Below are 21,844 nucleotides of genomic sequence, written 5' to 3'. Positions count from 1 at the left end.
ATAGCCTGAATAACTTTAATATTTTTCTGTTAAATGATAACTAAAATATATGTTTTATTAAATTTTTCTTATAAAAATGAGAACTACCTCTTTCAAACTGAATACTACTCACATATTCTCCATTCATTCCCTTTAGTCATGCTTATCTCTTTTGTAAACCTATTTTACATAACATTCAGGGTCCTCACCCTTGCCCCCCTCCCCCCCACCTCCATTCTCTCTAGTAAAAAATGATATGTGTGCAGGAACGGGAATCTGTCACCATGGCAGGACACTGCTGAGACAGGCTCACCTCCTGGTTTCCTTACTGTCTGTCCTCTGCTGAGTGATGGACTATGAAGAATAGGAGAATTTGGTACTGACTGTAATGACCACCTGAAAGGGCAAAATGAAATGTGTGGTGGTTCCAATTGGTTTTATTTTCAAGAAAGCAGTTCCTAAACTGAGCTTCTTAAATTTCTAATTTGGGGGACTATCTGAAATGTGAAATTAATTGTCTCTTGGGGAGTCAATGGCTGCATTTGAGAAAAGGGAATATTCAAATATTTCTCTCAGTTTTAATGATCTCTAGAATGTTTCAACTGGACATTTATTCCTTCTTCAGGTACATGTGTGTGGCTAAGGTATTTAAGTGTCCAAATAATTATTGCTTCCTGCTAATGCCATAAAGTATAATCAAACTTTTGTGCCTAGATTCACAAGTTAAAAGTTATGATCAGCATAGGTGCCTCTAACAGATAATTTTCTGTATATGATACTTTCTGAAAGGAGATGTCTCACTGTCCATTTACCTACATAAACATGTGTAGTGAAGTAGGTGGATTTTCACCCGGGAAGCAGCAGTAACTTTTCACTCACAATATTAATGTCACTGGTTTCTATATGCCTAATTTGAAAAAGTATTATCCTTTTGATCTTATATTGCCAAAAATATCCATTTTATATTTGAGAAAACTGATCGAGATTTTGTATGATGTATTTCTGTATATATGCACATCTATAATGCAGTTTTGTAAAGCCCTAGGCTTTAAAATATCAAATAGACTTCTATGATAGAACATCAGTGTAGGTAAAAGAGTTGAGATTTCTTCAGTTTATCAGTCAAAAATATAAAGTTAACAAAAAATATTTAGAGAAGGGTTATATATAAATATTATATGATGATCAGTTCCATCCTTGTTTGTATTCTCTTGCCAGATTCATAACACTTGGTAAGAAAAGACCTAACTTTGTAGCAAATATACTCTGATAATATTTACTTTGTGGAATAAATAAACATTATATTCTGTTAGAACTAATAAGAATAGATACAAAACTTAAATAAAAAAAAAAAAACAAACCAGTACTAGAGTTCTCTATCCTTGCTTCTAACAAACTGAAAGTTGAGCTGAAATTGCCTCACTATTAATGCATAATAAAATTTATGGAAATGGAAAATAAAAAGCCAATTGATTCTAGAACCTGAATAGAGTATAAATATAATAACTTGCCATTTTCAGGAGGGGAACAGAGGTTGAATTTGCAATCAACTGGAATTCTCATTCGGACAACTCAGCATTACGGATGCAGAACAGGTCTAGGTGAGGGGCAATGTGTAGATTTCTTTTAAGTAGCGACAACCTTGAACTGATGCAGTTTGAACTATAGCCTAATAAGGGATTTGTTAATCTCTGGAAAAGCTATAGACCCAAGATTCACTTAACCCTGGCCTTGGTGATTCATGTGAAAGTCACAGACTTTACTCTTCTTGTACTGTTTCCGTCTGCAGACTGGAAAACCTCTCCCTTCACACACTGAGGACTCCCACTGCAGTGAATGGGAGGTCGGTGTGTGGGAAGAGCACGTGAGCGGCGGGGGTTCAGCCCCAGAGAAAGAAAGGTGTCGAGCTGTCTTGGTAAAGAATTTATACACCACGTGTTCACAGTTTCTTGACAGGTATAATTATCAGTGTTGTCTTTTCCTTTACTATGTGCTGGGATTCTGAAGCACGGTTTCAAATTTGTGACTATCGAGTGTTTGATCAAGGAGCTTCAAGGACCTGAAAGGGTGGAGGGAGAGTGGAGAGAAATCAGTGATTAGTATTCATTTGTCAACTACAAAATGCTAAAAATATCAAAGGAGCACCTGCTATATGAGAACAGCGAGGATAATTTTAGGCGCTATCATTCATGCAGTCTTCCACAGGCAAAAAGAAAAAAAACTGATGTTTGCAAAGGAAGTAATTATCAAATGAGGATGGGAAAGACATAGTTATTCCCTAAGATTAAATTTTTAAAAATCAGTTTGGAAACATCTTAAAAGTAAAACATTTTTTTCCTCTCAATTCCAGATGACTCTATTTTTCTTCACGAAGGCAAAGGAGAGATAACTTTTATATGTTATGACTCTGAGTGGCGCTCCTGCTGAGGTACATGCAAGTGCAGCCTCTCTCTGATAGGCTGATCCTACCAGTACCCCTCTGTGAAGCAGTCAGGAGGCCCGGCTCTTCTCCCGTGAGGTCAGCCTGACACAGGGCAGAGCAGTCGAGGCAGATGCCCCAGGTGGTCAGACCCGGGGGAGCAGCCCCCCCAGACACTCCCCCAGACCTGGCACTTTCCCACTGTCACGGAGTCACTTCTTCAGAGAGAACAGTGGTTTCAATCTTTGTTTTTAAAGCTGTGGATATTTTTATTTCAATGAATGTAAAGCACCGTATTATAAAAAAGATTAAGGAATTGGTCGGGTCGATGTGAAAGTGTGTGTTGCGTGTAGGTTTGCAATCTGCCTCCTCTGCATCAGCACTCTCCAGCTCGAAGCCTTCTAGAGAAATGCCTAAAAGCACCTCGGGCCTACAGGATGGAACTGAAAGTCAAGCATGAGGCCCCTGTACTCCTTCAGGAATCACTTAACAAGATACTGCATAAACATATCTGCCATTAATATTGTGACTATTATACCAACGCTACTGCTGTTACTAGAGTGCTCATCAATGGCCACATATTTTAAGTTCTGCATATTTTTTCTTATTTAATTTCCATAAGAGGCCATTTTAATGAATCTTACATTGAATAACTTCCTCCTAGTCCCTTAGCTTCCAAGTGACAGAGCTACCAAATGATTGAGTTTTTAATTACTTAACTTATCATAGAGTTACATGTCCCAAGGGAATGGGACTCAGCAGGTGAATTTCAGTAAGAGGCTTGGGTCTCTTCATCTACCCAGAGGGGAAGTGGGCCCATGGGCTATGCCAGCAGCTGAGAGAACACTGGGCCTCCAAAGGGTGCGTCACTGAAATACCCACGGGGAAGAACCACCTGCACAAAATGTTCTCTATTTCCCTCACTCCCCTGACTTGTAATTGAACGGATTCATGATTCTTTTTTTTTTTTTTTTCAAAAAAGCCTTTCCCACACAGTATAAATTTTATTGATCAAGTTGCTTTCCAATTTTTGAATGAGCCATTATAGTAGGCAGAATAATGACCTCTGAAATATGTCCACGTTCAAATTCCCAGAACCTGTGAATGTGTTAAGATTCCATGGTAAAGGGAAATTAAAGCTGTAGATGGAAGTAAGGTTGCTAGACAGTTGATGTTAAAATAGGGAGAGTGTCCTGAACTGCCCAGGTGGGTCCAATACCTTGTACTTAGAAGTGGAAGAAAGTGAGAGAAGAAAGCCAGGGAAGGGGAGGTGACGGTGGAAGCAGAGGTGAGTGGGTGCAATGTGAGGACTCTCCTGTCACTGCTGGCCTGGAGGAACGGGAGGATGGGGCTGGTCTGGAGGAAGGGGAGGATGGAGCTGGTCTGGAGGAAGGGGAGGATGGGGCTGGTTGGAGGATGAGGAGGATGGGGCTGGTCTGGAGGAAGGGGAGGATGGGGCTGGTTGGGGCTGTGTTGGAGGAACGGGAGGATGGGGCTGGTTGGAGGAACGGGAGGATGGGGCTGGTTGGAGGAACGGGAGGATGGGGCTGGTCTGGAGGAAGGGGAGGATGGAGCTGATCTGGAGGAAGGGGAGGATGACGCTGGTCTGGAGGAAGAGGAGGATGGGGCTGGTCTGGAGGAAGGGGAGGATGAGGCTGGTCTGGAGGAAGGGGAGGATGGGGCTGGTCTGGAGGAAGGGGAGGATGGGGCTGGTTGGAGGAAGGGGAGGATGGGGCTGGTCTGGAGGAAGGGGAATGGAACCAGGAGGTGAAGAGTGCAGGCAGCCCCTAGAAACTGGAAAAGGCAAGGCAATGAATCTTTCCTGGAGTCTCTGAAAGCCCAGTGAGATTGCTGGGCTTCTGTCTTATAATACTGCTAGAAAGTTAATTTGCACTCTTTAAAGCCAGTGCACCCCAACATTTTTGGCACTGGACATCAGTTTCACAGAAGACAGCGTTCCCACACGTGGGGGTGGGGAGTGGCTGAGGTGATGGCGTGAGTGATGGGGAGCTATACGGAGCGGCAGATGAAGCTTCCCTTACTCATCCCACCGCTCACCTCCCGCGGTGTGGCCTGGTTCCTAACAGGCCATGGACTGATACTGGTCCACCGCCCAGGGGTTGGGGACCCCTGTTTTAAGCCATTAAATTTGTAGTAATTTGGGGTGCAGCAATAGGAACCTAACAGACCTGTGATGCTTAAGTACTATGAAGCATAAGGCACTGTTTTAGAGGCAATTGGTGGGGGTTAATGCCAGCTTGGAGCAGTGTGAGACTGAATTCCTGGAAAGCTCACGCAAACGTGTCTACGATGAGGGATGGGACACGTAAGGGCAGGTGTCACCGAATACAGAGGTGGAGCAGCACAGTTGTGAAAACAAAGAGGCTTTGTAGCCCACATCTCTGAGTTTGGATCATGGCCCTATAACTTCCTAGCTGTGAAATCAGTAGACTTTAAAAAAAATCCTACATGACTCAGTTTCCTTCTTTAAAATGAGATTTAAAATAGTACCTAATACTCAAAGGATGATTGTAAGGGTTAAGTGATTTTACATATATGAAACATTCAGAAAATTTCTTGGTGTACCCTGATTCCTTAACAAACTTTATCCAGCATTATGATTATTTTCTGGTTCAAGTTTTCTGCTTGATAAGTCTGGGTTCCTTAAATTCAGTTTTTATCAGAGTTATCCTTTGGGACCTCTCAATAAGTGGGCTGGCAGTTCTGGCAGTGGTTCCCAGGATCAGGACACAAGGCCCGTGACTGTGGCAGAGGAAGGTACAGAACAGGATGTCGTGGGTACAATAAGGGAAGTGGGGCCCTGAAGAGCAGGAGGAGAGTCAGTGAGGCTGCTGGCAATGGTCAGCTGCTGTGTATTAACGGATTTGCTAAGATGCAGCCTGTATTTGAATGTAAATGAACTCTGGATCTGCCAACAGAAGCTCAGAGAAATTAAACAAGCTTTTGGTCTTGACTTCCTCAGAATGCTGACATCTCAAAAAGAATTTCTCTGTTCTTCTCACTTTTATTCCTTGGAAATCTGAGAATCTGAGTGAAATATGGATTTACATAGACTCACACTTTTAAAAATGAGATGCTTATGGGATGGAAGGCAAAATAGGTGAAGGGAATTAACAGGTACAAACTTCCAGCTATAAAATAAACAAATCATGGGATATAATGTACAGCACAGGGAAAATAGTCAATAGTACTATAATAACTCTGTATGGTGATGGGTGGTAACTAGACTTATTGTGATGATCAATTTGTAATGTATTATAAATGCTAAATCACTATGTTGTTTGCTTGAAACTAATAATCAAAGTCAACCACACTTCAATTAAAAAAAATAAATGCTTAAAGAAATGTAATATTGTTTCTCAAAATAGTGGTTATAGTATTTTTTTAAAAAAATCCTATATTCATAGGTTTCTATAAAATAATTATAAAGTGATCATACTTACTACATTTTAGAAAATGTAATCTACTCTTCCTGATAAACAAAGATGGAAGTTAGGGAAAAGACAACTGAGATGTACTTCAGGGGAATTTAAAATTAAAAGTAGGCAGACGATGCATTGTCCACACACTACTTGCATTAAACCTGTTTTCCATCTGTGTGCACCACTGACGATTGCTAGTTATTTCATAACTTCTACCATCTCATATAAAAATATTATTTCTAATTTATAGAATATAAATTATATTTCATGTGATAAAAATAAGATAGTATCTGACAAGTAATTTTGCTTTACCTGGTCTTTGCTTGACTTGTCAAAATTAGAAAAAAATTAGCAATCTATTCAAAGTAAACAGTTTCAGCAACCATAGACCACAGTATGAGTTAGCAAGTGTAACAAATCCCATTTAATCCCTAAAAATCTAATTAATTAAACATTGAATAAGAGCTAATGTAAGTCTCTCTGACTGAATCCACCATAAAATCCATGGATGATATGACTTAGTTGTACTTTGCTTGTACTTGAAATGGTCACTAGTTTAATCTCAAGGGGCCATTATATCGTCTATTGCAAGTGCTATCTTGGCAGGCACAAACATAAATTTCATGTTCACTTAAATAGAACTTTACCCTATCCTGTGTAACAAAAAACATGGTTTTAAATGTTTTTTTATTAAAACTGCTAGTCTTTGATAATGAGACAGTAGGAAATCCTCAAGTGATTTCATGAACACTGATGGAACAGAGAATGGTCCATCAGTATTTGTGGCCAAGTTGGATACTTCCAAGGATGACTGAATGAGCACAGGAGGAAGCTTTTAGTAAGATCTTAGAGGTCTGAATGTCACATGCTTCTTTCAAAACACTTTTAAACAATTTTACTAAGGGCCAGTGCGGTAAAACAATTAGGGGAATTGGTACAAGTCTGTATTATTGAGAATGGAAGAAAAAATGAGTTCATGAAAAGAATGCCAATGTTTGGCTGAAGAATAGTGAGTTGTTATTATTAGCAAAAAGACATTTGGAAGGATTCTGGAAGTACAAATGGTCAGTACCTTTGTGTTTGAAATGGAGTAGAGAAGAGGAGGAGATGGACAAAATGACTTGTCTGTATGCTTCCAAATCATTCCATCATCCCAGTCCAAACGACCATATCTCTTGCCTATTATATAATAGTATCCTAACTGGTCTCTATTTTCACTCTTATCCTGCAATAATCGATTCTCCCCGTAGCACCTAGAGTGATCTCTTTTAACATATAAATCATGTTACTCTTTTGCTTAAAAACCTTCAGTGGTTTCCACTGCAATAAAATCCAGCTTCCCTCAGTGGTTTGAAAAACTCTCTGTAACCTGGCCTCGTCCGCCTCACCTGTCCTCCTCACTCTTTATCACCTCACTATCTCTGCTTTCTTTCTATTCCTCAAACATCAACTAGCCTCATATCTGTCCCAGAGCTAATGCGCCGGCCTATTTCCTTCGCTTCCGATGCCTGTTTCCTGGCTTCTCCTTGTCATTCAACCTCAGCTTCAGTGTCACCTCCTTGGAGAGGTCTGGCCTGATCACCTCCCAGAAAGTCATCACCTGGACAGTCTCTATTAAAACACACTATTTTGATTCTACCAAGTACTGGTCTCAATAGGGTATTTTTTACCTACTTGTTAATTAACTATGCCCTCCAACCATAATGTAAGCACCTGGACAGCAAAGACTGTGCTTTATTCATGCTGTTTCCAAAGCCCATTAAATAGTGCCTGGCCCTTCCCAGTAACAAATAGATATTTACTGTTAAATAAATGTAGTTTTTGGAATGGAATGTAATTTCAGACAAAGACACCAAACTGTGGTATTTGTAATAAAATAGGTTATAAAAGAAAGATAGTTGAATTCCCAGGACCCTCTGCGAACAAGTCCCATACTCTATTTAACTTCCTCACATAGCTTCTTTTCATGAGTTGTCACGAAAAATTGAAAATCTCTTCTCATATCCAGTGTTTCTTGTTGTGCAAACAGTAATCTGATATAGAATGAGTTAAAACCACTATTACCCACTGTCATCTTCCCAAGAATATTTGAACCTCATTTTAAATACACATTTGCATATATTATAGTACAGAGGTATCAAAGATTCAAACTCTTTCAAAGGATAGAAAGGAAAATGTATGTAACTCCAGAATTCCTAATGTTGGCAGATGAATTACTTGGCACAGTAAGAAGGAGAAATAATTCTTTGATACTTGTAAGCATGGCTGTGGGGAATCCACTGAAACTATTGCAGCTTCATATGATTCATCTAAAAAATGGTGTTTTCATGGTACTTGCTGTGAAGGGTTTTTGAGGATTAGGGATAACACGTTGAGAAGGGCCTAGCACACAGCAGGCACTTCAGAGATGGTGATTCTTACTCGTAACAGTTTTTCCTGAAGTTTCTCTCTCTCTCTTTTTAATTTTTATAAAAACATGAAGCAAAACCTGACTTACCTTGTCACCAAGTGGAATTTAGAAAGACATGTACACCTGAGACACATTTTAAGTGAAGACCCAAAGAGAACTCCAAAATCTCAGAGCGTAAACACTGGCAGGTCTCTATGTCGTCCTCTTCAATAGAGCAGCTTTCTAGTAAACAGTTTCAGTATTGTTAAGGGGGATCTTCCCAGGGTTAGCACCAGATGGTTGTTTAGTTCGTACACTGTGCTAAGGCAGCTGGCCAGGGAGGTAAGCGGGGCTGGAGTGGAGCCCACACTCTTGTCATGAAACCGTGTGCCGATCTGTACAAAGGCATCATATAGTCTGTACCTGGCCCTCCTCAAGTATACAATTTTTTCAAAATCGCTTACATTTCCAGGGAATTTGGCTAAATGCAACATAAAATAGGCAACTGTCTCGTTAACATTTTCTGAGGTCACTGTGTTTTGTTTGATTGATTTTGTTTGGATTATTAAGTCTAATGGTTACGTCCCAGCTGTCTAAGGAACTATACTTTTTAAGAAAACCAGACTCTGTGTGCACGGGGCTTTCCTTGCGTGGAGGGCACCTCTCACCTATGACATGTGGTTTTGCTGTGTTTGTTGCTGCTGCTGCTGCTGCTGCTGAATTAGCAACTGCTGCTGCTGCCGACGCCGGGCTGTCCGTAGCTTTTCAAAGCGAGCCTCCATTTCTTCTAGGACTTTCGGGGTGTATCGCACCACCAGCTTGACGCTGTCCTTAGCAGCCTTAAGCAGTTCTACAGCTTTTTCATGGTGCTCTCCTTCCACACTCTGAAATGACATGATATCTCATAAGGGGACAGTTCCCATGTTCTTTTCTCTGGAGCGAAATGCAAAATGAGTGTTATAGTACAGCCTCTAAGAACTTGAAATTTAAAGAAGGTATGGCAAATTTATGGCCACCAACGTTATCATTTTACTGCATGTGTAGCTGAACCACAAGCAGGTTAGCTGCACTAGGATACAGGATGGATGAAATGGAGATTCAAGATCGGAGGAGGAGAAATAATGAAGACCTAAAAGATAACACTTTTAGAATAGGATTGCTAAATTTCACCTGGCAGAGTAATTGCACTGGTCCAGAAACCTTGGAAAAAATTTAAAAGGAATAATGAAGGGGGATAATGAAAAGGAATTCCTACCTGGTATTAGCACTTAAAAAGAATCTACAATGCTTAAAGTAGCATCTTATTGATGTAGTAAGAGGAGAATGAAACAGAATCTAAAGCAGATCCACCGCATAAAACGTATGTTACATGATAAATGTGAAATTCAGACTAAAGGAAGAAAGGATTGTTAAATAACGATGCTGGAACAGATAATAATTAAATGATACAAAAGAATGGGGATTCCAGTCTCACAGTCTATGCTACATATAGCAGAGTGATTAACAATTTAAATATAAAAATAAAACCATGAAACAACTAAAATAAAGCATAGGTCAGTGTTCATCATCTTGCAATGTAAAAGTAATTCTTAAGTAAAAATATCAAAAAAAGACACCCCCACAATATCAGACCTAAAAATTGGAAGTTTTTAGACTGAAGAGAACAAACCTCTGGTTACCAGGGAGGACTTGTGGGAGGAAGGGATACTTAGGGAGTTTTAGATGGACACGTACACACTGCTATATTTAAACTGGAAAACCAACAAGGACCTATTGTACAGCACAGAGAACGCTGCTCAATGTTACGTGGCGGCCTGGATGGGAGAGGAGCCTGGGGGAGAAGGGATACGTGTGTATGTACGCCCGAGTCACTCTGCTGTGTGCCTGAGACTACCACATGTTTAACTGGCTCTGCTGCTGCTGCTAAGTCACTTCTGTCGTGTCCGACTCTCTGCGGCCCCACAGACGGCAGCCCACCAGGCTCCCCCGTCCCTGGGATTCTCCAGGCAAGAACACTGGAGTGGGCTGCCATTTCCTTCTTCAAAGGAGGAAAGTGAAAGTGAAGTCGCTCAGTCACGCCCAACTCTTAGCGACCCCATGGACTGCAGTCCACCAGGCTCCTCCACCCATGGGATTTTCCAGGCAAGAGTACTGGAGTGGGGTGCTATTGCCTTCTCCGTAACTGGCTATATTTCAATATAAAATAAAAAGTTTTTTAAAAAATGTGAGTTTCTAGGTCTCACACACTTTATAAAAAGGTCAGATAATAAACTGAAACAAGTATTTTCAATATACAATAGTCAATTCGTTAATATTCTTCAAACGAAGAGCTCTTCAGTTCAGTAGCTCAGTCATGTCCAACTCTTTGGGACCCCATAGACTGCAGCACACTAGGCTTCCCTGTCCATCATCAACTCCCAGAGCTTGCTCAAACTCACATCCATTGAGTCGGTGATGCCATCCAACCATCTCAGGCTCTGTCTCCCCTATCTCCTCCTGCTTCAATCTTTCCCAGCATCAGGGTCTTCTCCAGTGAGTCAGTTCTTCACATCGTAGTGAAAAGTACAGAGCCAAAGTATAGGAGCTTCAGCTTCAGCATCAGTCCTTCCAATGAACACTCAGGACTGATCTCCTTTAGGATGGACTGGTTGGATCTCCTGGCAGTCCAAGGAGCTCTCAAGAGTCTTCTCCAGCACCACAGTTCAAAAGCATCAGTTTTTCAGTGCTCAGCTTTCTTTATGGTCCAACTATCACATCCATACCTGACTACTGGAAAAACTAAAGCTTTGACTAGATAGACCTTTGTCGGCAAAGTAATGTCTCTGCTTTTTAATATGCTGTCTAAGTTGGTCATAGCTTTTCTTCCAAGGAGCAAGTGTCTTTTAATTTCATGGCTGCAATCACCATCTGCAGTGATTTTGAAGTCTAAGAAAATAAAGTCTATCACTGTTTCCATTGTTTCCCCATCTATTTGTCATGAAGTGATGTGACAAGATGCCATGATCTTAGGTTTTTGAATGAATTTCAAGTCAGCTTTTTCTCTCTCCTCTTTCCCTTTAATCAAGAAGTTCTTTAGTTCCTCTTAGCGTTCTGCCATAATGGTGGTGTCTTCTGCATATCTGAGGTTATTGATATTTCTCCCAGCAATCTTGATTCCAGCATATGCTTCATCCAGCCCTGCATTTTGCATGGTGTACTCTGCATATTAAGTTAAATAAACAGGGTGATGATATACAACCTTGAGGTACTCCTTTCCCGATTTGGAACCAGTCCGTTGTTCCATGTCTGGTTCTAAGTGTTGCTTCTTGACCTGCATACAGATTTCTCAGGAGGCAGGCAAGATGGTCTGTTATTTCCACCTTTTTAAAAATTTTTCATAGTTTGTTGTGATCCACATAGTCAAAGGCTTTGGCATAGTCAATAAAGCAGAAGTAGATGTTTTTCTGGAACTCTCTTGCTTTTTCAATGAACCAACAGAAGAGCTCTTACAAGTCAATAAAGATTTAAGCAAAATGGGCAAGTGAACTCTTGGACAAATAATAATTTTTTAAAATGGCCAATAAACCTATGAAAAAACTGCCCAACCTCCCTCATAATCAAACAATGCAGATGAAAAAATATTTTGCTTTTAATTTAAAAATGGTGAAGATGTATTTTAAAATATGGTGTATTGACAAGGATGTAGGGAAAAGGTACTCATACACTGGTAATATTGTGACAAAAACTAGTACAGTTTTTCTGCTGGGCACTGTTGTTATGCAATGGATAAAACCCTTTATAAATAAAGAATTTTATTTTAGAGAAATGTACTAATGATAAAATCAGACATGCACACATACCTGTAAGACAGATATGATATGACAGAAACAAACAAACAAAAAAAACACATCAATTCTTAGCTTTTGAATCTCAAAAATACTCTTTTGAACATAATGGCATAGACAACAGTTGGGGTAACTAAGTTTACTATAAGTAAACACCAAGAGGCTTCTCCCAGAGCTTCAAAAGTATCTCTAGGTTGGGATTGATGGTTTAGTTGCCAAGTTGTGTCCAACTCCTGCGACCCCATGGACGATAGCCTGCCAGGCTCCGCTGTCCATGGGATTCTCCAGGCAAGAATACTGGAGTGGATTGCCATTTCCTTCCCCAGGGGATCTTCCTGACTCAGGAATCGAACCCGAGTCTCCTGCACTGCAGGCAGATTCTTTACCGACTAAGCTACAAGGGATTAGGGAGAAATAAAACAATAGAAAATTATAATCAGACATCATAGAACCCTGAGTAGAGGAGACAGTCCTTTCCACTCAGCTGACCCCAGGGCAGATGACACAACCTCTAGTTTATAGGATCAAAGTGCAAAGGCCTTTTTTTACTTATTTCCCAGGTAAAGCTCAAAGAAATGTGTGTGATGTGACAGACAGGGTTCAAGACAGGCTTAAATACTGCCAGAACACTTAAGAGTGGCACTGAAGCGGCAGAAAAGGCCACCCCAAAATTGGTTTAGATTACATTTTCACAACCGAAGCAGAAGGGAGACTCAAATGAATATTACATTGAGTTACCAAAAAATAATTTTCAAGCATACAAGTTATATCTTGAGATTCAAAATTACAACCATCATACATATTTGAAGATTTAAGAAATTGTGTTCCATTCTATCATTTGCTTCGGAAAGGTGGCCGTGGACTGAGGAAAAAAAAAAGCTTTGAATTAAACAATGTCATCGGTGGCCTTCAGTCATCTGTCTGAGAGCCAGGCAGATACTAAGGACTTAAGAAACGACTGTGGAGAGCCCTGGGGGCAACTTATATAACCACTCTTTTGCCAAGTCTGGACTAACTAGAGAGCAGAGGGTTATAAATAGCTGTTGAGCAGAGTGAATTTTTATCTGTGGCTGAAGCCTAGGAAAGTAGGCTCATTCATTGATTAATTTATTCATTTAATTATTCACTCAGTCATTGACTTGGTCATTCAACAGATGTTTATTAAGCATTTATTTAGTTGTACTCTACTAAGTTCTTCTGAAGAACATGCACAAGAGGAAAGTTTGACAACTTTGTACAGTATAAATTCTCTTTCAGTGTGGTTGAAATTTCTTTGTAATTTGCCCCAAGGTGAACTGTTAATGTATGGAATTCCCCTTTAAAAGGAAAACTGGATGATTTGCTTGTTTATGCCCTTCCCTAATTTCTTTTTTAATATTAAAACTAACAAGTTCTATGTTTTAGTAACAATGGTTCACCTGTTTTCTAGACCAGATGATTAGTCTCCAGACTTCTTTTTGGCTTTTGTCCTATTTGCTTTCATTTAATAAGGCTGGAAACTCTAGGTCAGACCTTTAGATGCTCATTATCCCCGGGTAGGCACTCTGCCTACAGTTCAGAGTTGCCCCAGGAGGGCTGTGGGATTAATACATGGAGCCATCAGGCTCTCACCACAGTGGATGGCTGAGAGAACTATGGCTGGGGTTTCATACTCCACCCTGCAGAACCGGCAAGACTACCTCACTCACCCTCAGCCCTGCTCTCCACCATGCGTGCATGGTTGCATACTAAGTCACTTCAGTCATGTCCGACTGTGCGATCCCAAGGACTGCAGCCTCCCAGGCTCCTCTGTCCAGAGATTTTCCAGGCAAGAATACTGGAAAGGGTTACCATTTCCTTCTCCAAGGGATCTTCCCGACCCAGGGACCAAACCGCATTTCTTATATCTCCTGCATGGGCACTGGCAGGCAGGTTCTTTACCACTAGTGCCATCTGCTCTCCACCACACACTTAGCAATTGATAAAAGGCAGACTCCAACGTACTTTGAATCCAGAATTTTTTTTTGTCTCAATGCTCTATCTCTGGCTCAGATAGTGACTCTGATTTTTAGGGGCTCAGCAGAGTTAACAGGCCTCTTGGTCTGAATGTATGTTTCACTGTCTTCCCCACCAGGGCACAGAATTCACATGGGATCTGGTCAGAGTGTCACGCTTCAACATTTCCACTACTAAAAATGCTATGCTAAAGATAATATACATTACATGATTAAGCAGTATAATAGAAACCAAGAGGTAACTCAGAGACTTGAAGAAATATAAGCATCTTTGTAGAATGTATCATTTCAAACACTTGTTAACTTTGTTGTTTAAACTGTTTTCAGAAAATCTGCATCTAGAAGACTGTTCTGGGTGTCTCTCCTTTTCCACTGGCATTGTCTACTTTATTGATATTTTTGAGGGCATATGTTTGTCTTCTTAATCTATAATTTTTCTTGGAAGTGCTTTCAGTTCATCAGTATAACTTCTTAATAAGAATAAGACAGTTTTCTCTCCTTTCTTTCCCTTTTAAAGTAAGAACAAAAAAGCAGACAACCTTTCTATGGAGTTCCTGTTCCATGAACTAAGAAAAGGTCAAGCTCTCTGCTCTGTTAGGATACACATGCTGATGAACAAACACCCATCAGTAGGGTTCCCTAGCCCTGACAGTTTACCATTTGTTCCTACTTTTGACTTTGTCTCTTTCTCACTCTTAAGTGAGAAACTAAGCCTTATTTCAAGCTAAATATTTGAAATATGTTTTGAAATATGATAGTTTATTTGTAAAACAGTTAAGCTGTCTTCCTATTACAGATATATTATACACACACATTCAGGAATTGTCCTTTATAAAAATTAGCCCAGTTTGAGAAGTCACTGAAAACTTGCAGCACTAGCTTTTCACATAGGATGAAAATGTGGCCCTTATGTGATTTGAGGAGACCTAGGGAAACTTCTGATTTTAAAGTGGAATCCCCTCCTCCATTAAAAAACCTGAAGTTGCATATTTTCCATAAGAGCTTTCCATACTTTCTAAAACAAATTTTTGTAATTTCAGATTTCATCCTCTTGCTTTAAGAGTTCTGTTGTACCTATTGAAATCTGAGGAAGTCATTAGAATGGATTAAGTTAACAAGACTTTCCAACAGACATCAGATAAAAGATGTATGTCATGAAGGAGGTGAGGGATGGTGAGGAAGGCATGGGGTAAACTAGGTATCCAGGAAATATTTAGACCAAAGAGAAGTGGTCCAAAAAGAGAGAAGCCCTGAAAAATATTACCTACCCCACAGAAGCACCTAGTCTGGACATGAGCCTTCACCGAATTAAAGGGCAGAAGGAAGGATGGACATTCCCATCTTGAAAATATTTCTTTCCCTTGCCAAAGTTTTAGAAAGTACATGTAGAAATCAAAATGAAAAGGAGAGTTCAAATGGTTCTATTACCATTTCCAAAGGCTTAAGAACTGGATCTTCTATAATGTTAATATATAAAGTAATATATTTTCATTCAGGAATGTGAGAAAAATTAGCTCAGTAAGTAACGAGATGCCTATTTATTGCATTAGTAATCTCATGCAGTGGTAGAAAGCTCTGGAAAGCTTTAAAGTTAATCTGATTGAAGTTTAACAAATCAGTAGATGGCGAATGAACCAACTTTTCAACATGGTCGTGTTCCGATTTTTCAATAGTTTTTATTTCCACACATTGTGAGTTATCAAAGTGACTACTGTTTCTCGGTACCCTCAGTGTCCTGGCTGATTAAGAATCTTAAAAAGAGGGAGCTCTGGATTACATTGCACACTTGCTCATGATAGGTACTCTCTCTTCCCTGTTATAGAGAAACTAGCTGCTAAATTTTGATCTCAGACCTCCAGTGGAAGAGATGCCTGCCTGGAAAGGGACCTCATTATCTGAGCACAATCAACTGCCAAATGAGCTGCACCCAGGACTCCACGGAGTTCTTTCTCTGTGAGGATTACAGGGACACAATCCTGACCCAGCTTGCTGATAAGCTGTTTAAACACTTTGTTGGATAACCAAGAGTTGGCTATACCTCTCAGTTGCTGTAGGAATATCTAGAGCCAAGTTCATGTTTAGGGTCCTAAATACATCAGCCATTCTTTTGGATTAAAGGCTAAATGATGTCATCAAGAAATAAATGGAAAAAAAAAAGAAAAAAAAATGATATCAAGGATATTGGGTTATAATATTTGGGTAAAACTAAGCCTCTCAGAAACTCAGAACCTTCGCGCTGTAAAGGCCCTGAGAAACCACCTCATTTGTCTCCTTGCATCTTAATACACAAGAAAATAAAGACTTGAGAGTGGCTGTGACCTGGCCCATTTTATAAACTTGTTAGTTGCAATGCTGGATTAGAACTCATTATCTTTGACGGCAGTTCTTTTAACAATCTTGTTCTGCATTTCGAGATTAACTAATTTAGATTGTGGTGGGTCAGTTTTTACAGGATGTGAAGGATAGGAATATAGGAGTATAAGATGTGTCAATACAAATAAATATATGTATTTATAATACATAAACATAATATGCATATAAGTTGGCCAGTGAAGAAGCACTATGAAACTACATGCTCACTATTAGTGGATTATAATTCTCAACATTGAAAAGGCCCTCTATAGCCAAAGACAGACCCACTTCTTTCCTACAAAGGTAATTGTGGAAAATTATTTCATTTGAAATGAAATGATCATTTATACATAATAAACATGGGTGTGTGTGTGTGTGTGTGTTCTAACACTCATTGAGCACTTACTCAGTGCAAGGCACTGCGAGCTGCTTTGTGTGCATTATATCTAATCCTTATAATAACACCATAAGAAAGGCGATACAGAGCTTAAGAAATCTGTGCCCGGTACCCGACTAGTCAGTGAAACAGATGGAACTTAACTGACATCTGTTTCCAGAGACTAGACTCTTACTGACCAATCCATAACCTTGAACAAGATAATGGAAAGTAAATATTGTATCAGTGGCTCTCCTTTTCATGGGTACTTTCAGATCAGTTGTTCTTGAACTTGAATGTACATAGAAATCAACTTAAGCACTTACAAAATACAGAGACCTAGGCTGTATCCTACACTTGCCATATCAAGGTCCACAGCAGTGTGACCTAGGAACGTGCGACATCACAAAACTCTGATGCAGCCAGCCAGTCACTGACGTGAAGATTAGTGTTTAGACATGGTGCCCTTGACTATAACTACCTTGAATAGTAAATGCCCTCTTTAACAGTTCCTTTACTATGTCACCCCAGGAGAGAGGTCTGGGTAGGTGAGGGACATCTTATAATACTGCCTTGGTGTAGCCCTCTAGTCAGTATTTTTGGTCATTAAAAAAGGCATATTGATTGGATGTTTAAATAAGAACAGAATATCCCCACACAAATTACAGGATGTATTCAGGAAAAAAAACAAAAAAAAACTTTATGACTCTCTGATCCTCTCCTTTTCTCAAATATGTTAATATCCTTTCTAAATGTATTCTTTTTTCCTGAAGAAAAGTGGCAAGTATAAAAAGTATTATGTTAAAAAAAAAAAAAAAGTATTATGTTTATCCTTTGGAAAAAATATGCTAATTCTCTCCCAAAGTACTTTGTTCCTGCCTAAATGCTAATATCTTTTTCAGTGCACTGTAATTTATCAGTGTACAATCATTCTGCAGACACCAGACCATCCTAGAGCAGGATGAGTCTTATTTATCTTTGTGCAGCATCTACTGTGTGCTCCATAAATACCGAGTCAATGAATAAGTCATACATACACACATATTAAGCTAAGGAGCCAGTACCACCTAGGTTTGAATTTGAGCTTCTTCACACAGCAGCTTTGTGAGCTCAGACAAACTGCTTAGCATCCCTGAGTCTCAATTTTCTCATCTGTAAAAAGGGTGTCAGAGAGTATCTACTTTATAGAATCATTACATTTAACACACACAAAGCACATGGAAGAGAGCCTGGCGCTTTAAAAGCGTCCAGCAAACACTGGCTCTTTGCTGAACCCTTTCCTGTGCGATCACGTTACTGTAGGGCTTCAGGCTTTCAAGGACAACAGCAGTAACAAAATATAATTTGCCTTTGGAATACGTAGACGTTTCTTTTATATTATCTAGGAAGTAAAAAAAATATATTTACTAAATTAATAAATAATGTATGGAATGTTGGAAACAGGTTTAGAACTACTTAGGTCAATCAACGGCTTCTAATCCCAGTCAAGTAATTTAGAAGCACCAGCTCCCTACATAACAACTGTTAGGCTAATTAAAAATGAAAATTCATGACAAACTGCTCTCTCCATCCCTCCACAGCGCCACACTTTGTTAGCGAAAGAAAGAGTGTGCTAGAGACTCATCATGTGCGCAAACCTGAGAGGGGGGTGGCTACGAGAGAGCAATGCGATCATCACCTGGAGCCAGACATGCTGGAGTGTGAAGTCCAGGCGCCTTAGGGAGCACTGCTGCGGACAAAGCTAGTGGAGGTGATGGAATGCCAGCTGAGCTATTTCAAATCCTAAAAGATGATGCTGTTAAAGTGTGGCACTCAGTATGCCAGCAAATTTGGAACAGTTGGCAGTGGCCACAGGACTGGAAAAAGTCAGTTTTCATTCGAATCCCAAAGAAGGACAACACCAAAGAATGTTCAAACTACCACACAAATGCACTCATTTCACATGTTAACAAGGTAATGCTCAAAATCCTGCAAGCTAGGCTCCAACAGTACATGAACTGATAACTTCCAAAAGTACAAGCTGGATTTAGCAAAGGCAGAGGAACCAGAGATGGAAGACTCAACATCTGCTGGATCACAGAAAAAAGCAAGGAAATTCCAGAAAAACATCTACTTTTGCTTCATTGACTACACCTAAAGCCTTTGACTGTGTGGATCACAACAAACTGTGGAAACTTCTTGAAGAGATGGGAATACCAGACCACCTTACCTGCCTCCTGAGAAATCTGTATGCAGGTCAAGAAGCAACACTTTGAACAAGAAAAGGAACAATGGACTGGTTCAAAATTGGGAAAGGAGTCCCTATTTATTCAACTTCTATGCAGAGTACATCATGTGAAATGTGGGGCTGGATGAAGCTCAAGCTGGAATTAAGACTGCTGGGAGAAATATCAATAACCTCAGATATGCAGATGACACTACCTTTACGGAAGAAAGCAAAAGAGGAACTAAACAGCCTCTTGATGAAAGTGAAAAAGGAGAGTGAAAAAGTTGGCCTAAAACTCAACATTCAAAAAATGAATATCATGGCATCTGATCACATCACTTCATGGCGAACAGATGGGGGGGAAAATGGAAAGAGTAAAAGAATTCATTTTCTTGGGCTCCAAAATCACTGTAGATGGTGACTGCAGCCACAAAATCAAAAGATGCTTGCTCCTTGGCAAAGCTATGACACACCTAGACAGCGTACTAAAAAGCAGTGTCATCACTTTGCTGACAAAGTTGTGTACAGTCCAAGCTACGGTTTTTCCAGTAGTCATGTATGGATGTGAGAGGCGGACCATAAAGAAGTCTAAATACCAAAGAATCGATGCTTTCAAACTGTGGTGCTGGAGAAGACTCTTGAAAGTCCCTTGGACTGCAAGGAGACCAAACCAGTCAATCCTAAAGGAAATCAATCCTGAATATTCATTGGAAGGACTAATGCTAAAGCTCCAATATTTTGGCCACCTGATGCAATGAGCCAACTCATTAGAAAAGACCCTGTTGCTGGTAAAGATTGAAGGCAGGAGGAGAAGGGGATGACAGAAGATGAGATGGTTGGGTGGCATCACTGACTCAATGGACATGAGTTTGAGTAAACTTTGGGAGATGGTGAAGGACAGGGAAGCCTGGCATGCTGCAGTCCACGGGGTCACAAAGTGTTGGACACGACTGAGCAACTCAACAACTACAACAAAACATATATATGGTTTCCCAGGGGCCTCAGTGCTAAAGAATCTGCCTCCCAATCAAGCGACTCAGGAAACACAGGTTCAATCCCTGCATCGGGAAGATCCCCTGGAGCAGAAAATGGTAACTAACTCCAGTATCCTTGCCTGGAAATTCCATGGACAGAGGAGCCTGATGGAGTACAGTCGATGGGGTCACAAGGAGTCAGAGATGACTGAACACACACACATGCAAACATATGCACACATGCACACATATACACACATGCACACACATATACACATATGCATACACATACATGCACATACCTACAGCCATCTTCAAGAGTACAAATGTGAACACTAGAGATGTGAAACCAGAACAAAGCTGTGTGGAAAAATATTCCTAGAAAATGAGATCTTTAAATCAGTCTGTTAACTTTTGAGTGGTAGGCTTCATGTGGGAAGTAAAGATTATAAGGAACCCTACCAATCATGATTCATACTGATTTGTGCTTCCAAAATACATGGTCTGCCCACCTACACTCTCCCAAGCCATGACACTCTGACACTAAATCCCCCCACCCCCACCCCACAACCCCGAGCAGAGCATTTTGCAAGTGTTCAGAAGCAGGAACATCAAAACTGCTGACTCTCAATATTTGCTTCCAGGTCTGGTTTGGTATCTTTTTTGGGGGCATTAGTTCTAGAAGGTCTTGCAGGTCTTCACAGAACTGTTCAACTTCAGCTTCTTCAGCATTACTGGTTGGGGCATAGACTTGGATTACTGTGATACTGAATGGTTTGCCTTGGAAATGAACAGAGATCATTCTGTCATTTTTGAGATTGCATCCAAGTACTGTATTTCAGACTCTTTTGTTGACTATGATGGCTACTCCATTTCTTCTAAGGAATTCTTGCCCACAGTAGTAGATATAATGGTCATCAGAGTTAAATTCACCCATCCCAGTCCATTTTAGTTCGCTGATTCCTAGAATGTCGACATTCACTCTTGCCATCTCCTGTTTGACCACTTCCAATTTGCCTTGATTCACAGACCTAACATTCCAGGTTCCTATGCAATATTGCTCTTTACAGCATCGAACTTTGCTTCTATCACCAGTCACATCCACAACTGGGTGTTGTTCTTGCTTTGGCTCTTGTCTCTTCATTCTTTCTGGAGTTATTTTTCCATTGATCTCCAGTAGCAAACTGGGCACCTACCGACCTGGGGAGTTCATCTTTCAGTGTCCTATCTTTTTGCCTTTTCATACTGTTCATGGGGTTCTCAAGGCAAGAATACTGAAGTGGTTTGCCATTCCCTTCTCCAGTGGACCACGTTTTGTCAGAACTCTCCACCATGACCCATCCATCTTGGGAGACCCTACACGGCATGGCTCATAGTTTCATTGAGTTAGACAAGGCTGTGGTCCATGTGATGAGATTGGTTAGTTTCTGTGATTGTGGTTTTCAGTCTGTCTGCCCTCTGATGGAGAAGGATAAGAGGCTTATGGAAGCTTCTTAATGGGCAAGACTAACAGGGGGAACACAGACTTCCCTGGTGACTCAGGTGGTAAAGCGTCTGTCTACAATGCAGGAGACCTGGGTTCGATCCCTGGGTCAGGAAGATTCCCTGGAGAAGGAAATGGCAACCCACTCCAGTACTCTTGCCTAGAAAATCCCACGCACGGAGGAGCTCGGTGCTGGCTACTGTCCATGGGGTCGCAAAGAGTTGGGCACGACTGAGTGAGTTCACTTTCTTTCTTTCTTTCTTTAACAGGGGGAAACTGGGTCTTGTTCTGATGGGCGGGGCCATACTCAGTATATCTTTAATCCAATTTTCTGTTGTTGGGTGGGGCTGTGTTCCTTCCCTGCTATTTACCTGGGGCCAAATTATGGTGGAGGAAATGAAGATA

The 21,844-nt window shown here is 40.5% G+C and overlaps 1 protein-coding gene across 3 annotated transcripts in view; it reads right to left on the bottom strand.

Annotated features, from left to right (window-relative positions):
• Nucleotides 1-1,720: 1,720 nt before the first annotated feature.
• LIN7A (lin-7 homolog A, crumbs cell polarity complex component) overlaps nucleotides 1,721-21,844 on the bottom strand; it is a 157,311-nt gene continuing 137,187 nt past the window's right edge. For all 3 annotated transcript variants that reach the window (XM_043446640.1, XM_043446641.1, XM_043446642.1), the window contains 2 exons: nucleotides 8,899-9,114; nucleotides 1,721-2,038 (listed from right to left, as the gene is read on the bottom strand). In XM_043446640.1, coding sequence (XP_043302575.1) covers nucleotides 8,899-9,114 — 216 coding nt within the window. In that variant the 3' untranslated portion in view covers nucleotides 1,721-2,038. The remainder of the gene's footprint in view (nucleotides 2,039-8,898; nucleotides 9,115-21,844) is intronic.

Source organism: Cervus canadensis, chromosome 25 (genome assembly GCF_019320065.1).
Source record: "Cervus canadensis isolate Bull #8, Minnesota chromosome 25, ASM1932006v1, whole genome shotgun sequence".
NCBI lineage: Eukaryota > Metazoa > Chordata > Mammalia > Artiodactyla > Cervidae > Cervus > Cervus canadensis.
The sequence above is the reverse complement of the archived record's forward strand: the minus strand, read 5'-3'. Positions and strand labels throughout refer to the sequence as shown.